Genomic DNA, 2,644 nt, shown 5'->3' with positions numbered 1-2,644 from the left:
TGCATCCCTTTGACTAACAGCTGTACCCTCTTAAAATCAATATAAAGACCAGCTTAGGACCTCGACGGAGATCTTTGCTTACATGCCCTTATGTGAAACTTAAGTAACTTAACTTAATAGTCATCCTTCCCAAAACTTTAAAGGGTAATTACTTTGTGCATGTGGCTTGTCCTTACCGTATCCTCACTCCCACCCGTTGGCTGTTCTCCCCTGTGGCTTTTCTTGTCTCTGAGGGAATAGTGAAAGCAGAAAGGACAACTGTTGGGGGAGGGGCTGGGAAAGAAGACTGAGGCTCCACACTGAGACCATCATGTTTATTCCCTGAAAGCCATGGTGCCATCTGGTTGGCACCAGCACACACAACCACGAATAGCCCGATACAGATCCTGTAGACGTCTTAAAGGAGTAGTTCCTATGGTCAATTTCCCCAAACCCGAAGGGACAGCTTTGCTGTCTTGGTCCCAGACAGCACTGTTTTCCTTACCCTTTCATCTTGAAAGAAGCTTGCTTAGGGCTGACACAGGAACTTGTCTTGCTGTTGCCGCCTTGTTGCAGGTTACTGGTTGGAGTGGAAAACACCCGAAAGTAGATAATTCCTGCCCTTCCCACCATGCTTGGCACACAGGACATAGAAGTATATATTTGATTTTGGAATTATGTCAAGTTTGACTTATCATTCATGTTACTGAGAGCTAAGTCTCGCTGTTACAGTAGTTTGTTCCTTTTGGTAAAACCCAAAGCCTGCTTCAAGTCAGGCTTTGAGTTAAGTATTTTCTTGGTCAGGAGTACCAGGATACTGAGGATAGAAAAGCTTTAAAGCAAATGTCTCACCTGGTCAGATGCTCCACAGTAACTTAGCAAATGGGAGCCCGGCACTGACAGACACTAACATTAAAAAGCTTTATCTAGAGACAGACCCTAGCTAACAGAGTCCACATGTGCTGACCCATGTCTGTGTGTCTGATGTCCACACCTCTGCTGTCCACCTCAGTTGTGCTTTTTGTCCTTTAGGTAGCTGTAGAGCATCTCCAGACCCCCCTCCACTAGCTCCGGCAGGGGCTTGGATAAAGGATTATGGGAAATGTGTAGCCCTTTGTCCATGGGATTCCACGCAATCCTCCCCAGTCTACAGAGCAGGTAGAGTTCATCCGGAAGGGTCTGGATGTCGTTGTCGTTCAGGTTCAACAGCTCGAGGCTGGTGACCAGACAGAGTGACCTGGGGAAGGAGTGGATATTGTTGCTCTCTGCAATGAAGATCTGCAAGCTAGCCAGGCACTGGATGCTCTCGGCGATGTTTTCTAGGCGATTGGAGCCCACATGCAAGAAATCCAGTTCCTTCAGTGAGAATACACAGAGGGGGATGTGAGCAAAGCAGTTGTTGCTGAGGTTCAGCTTCCGCAGTCTGGAGAGGTCTGCGAAGCTGGCTGGGAGCTGGGACAGGCAGTTGTGTGACATGCTCAGCACTTCCAGGTTCCTGCACAAGCTGAGCTCGGCTGGCACCTCTGTCAGGCAGTTCATGTTGAGGAACAGGACCTTGAGGTTCTGGAGGAGACTGACTTCTCTGGGGAGACTCTTGAGGCAATTCCCACACAAGTTTAGGACCACAATCCGGGTCAGCCTGCCCACCTCGGGAGGGAGAACTCGGAGCTGGTTGTGGGACAGATTCAGTTTCTGGACCTCCAACAAACCCCACAAAAAATCTGGGATGTCTGTCATCCCTTTCGTGACTAAGCTGAAGCTGACATGCCTCATACCACGCTTCAGCAGGGACCGTGGGTCCTTCCCCAAGAGCAGGGTATCGTCCCATGAAGAGAACTTCTGTCTCTTCCCCACCAGAAGCCTCTTCGGGTCCTTGTCGTTGGAGCTGGCCCTGGACTGTTTGGCCCCCATTGGGTCTTCCTTTCCTCCTTCAAGGTTAGATGTTTGTCCTGCCTGAGCTCCCAAATGTCAGACTGTGGTGGGCAGTGGCAGTGTGGCGGTGAAGACCAGAATACAGCCAGGGGATCCTAGCATAGATAGAGCTCGTCTTGTCAGGCCTTGCAGACGACCGAGTAAGAAACCTGCTTGGCTGCAGGAGAGCCGTGCCTGTTTCTGGGGGTGTGGTAAGGTGGTTTCTCTCTGAGTGGACAGCAGGCTGTAATGATACCCTTGTCTCTGAGGCTTCCAAACAGAACTGCTCACTTCTCTCTGTGCACCACAAGACAGCTGTCACTGTCATTCTGCTGGAGTATTACTGACCTGGTATGTGCTCACAGGTTACAGAGCGGTTTCATATAACCACTCTCTCGGCTCTTCTTTGGTATCACCGTTGAGCAGGGTGATTAACAAATGCGCTAGAAAAAGAAACAAAGTAGAAAAATACAGCTGACACACCAACAGCGATCCCTGGCTGAGGGAACTGATCCCAGAGAAAGAGTGGCCATTGCAGCTTGCCTGGGCGCTATAGGTGGAGTTAGGTTTCCAGAGCTAGGGCTCATCGGATGTTGTTACTGTGCCCACTGCAAGTGTCAATGAACTGTGCTGGTGAAAAAATAGCCAAAGCTGCCTGGACACTTGGCCCTGCCCCAGGCAGAGGCTCTCACTGTGGCCTGCCAGGGGTGACTTAGTGAAGAGGGTCGGTTTTTCTCGCTGCTGTTGTAACTAC

The 2,644-nt window shown here is 50.2% G+C and overlaps 1 protein-coding gene across 1 annotated transcript; it reads right to left on the bottom strand.

The window, feature by feature from the left end:
* Window positions 1–302: 302 nt before the first annotated feature.
* Window positions 303–2,033, bottom strand: Lrrc30 (leucine rich repeat containing 30). Its single transcript, XM_028762178.1, has one exon. It carries the CDS (start codon window positions 1,888–1,890, stop codon window positions 988–990), a length of 903 nt encoding a protein of 300 aa, XP_028618011.1. The 5' UTR covers window positions 1,891–2,033; the 3' UTR covers window positions 303–987.
* Window positions 2,034–2,644: the final 611 nt, after the last annotated feature.

This window comes from Grammomys surdaster, unplaced genomic scaffold (assembly GCF_004785775.1).
Source record: "Grammomys surdaster isolate TR1022 unplaced genomic scaffold, NIH_TR_1.0 132, whole genome shotgun sequence".
NCBI lineage: Eukaryota > Metazoa > Chordata > Mammalia > Rodentia > Muridae > Grammomys > Grammomys surdaster.
The sequence above is the reverse complement of the archived record's forward strand: the minus strand, read 5'-3'. Positions and strand labels throughout refer to the sequence as shown.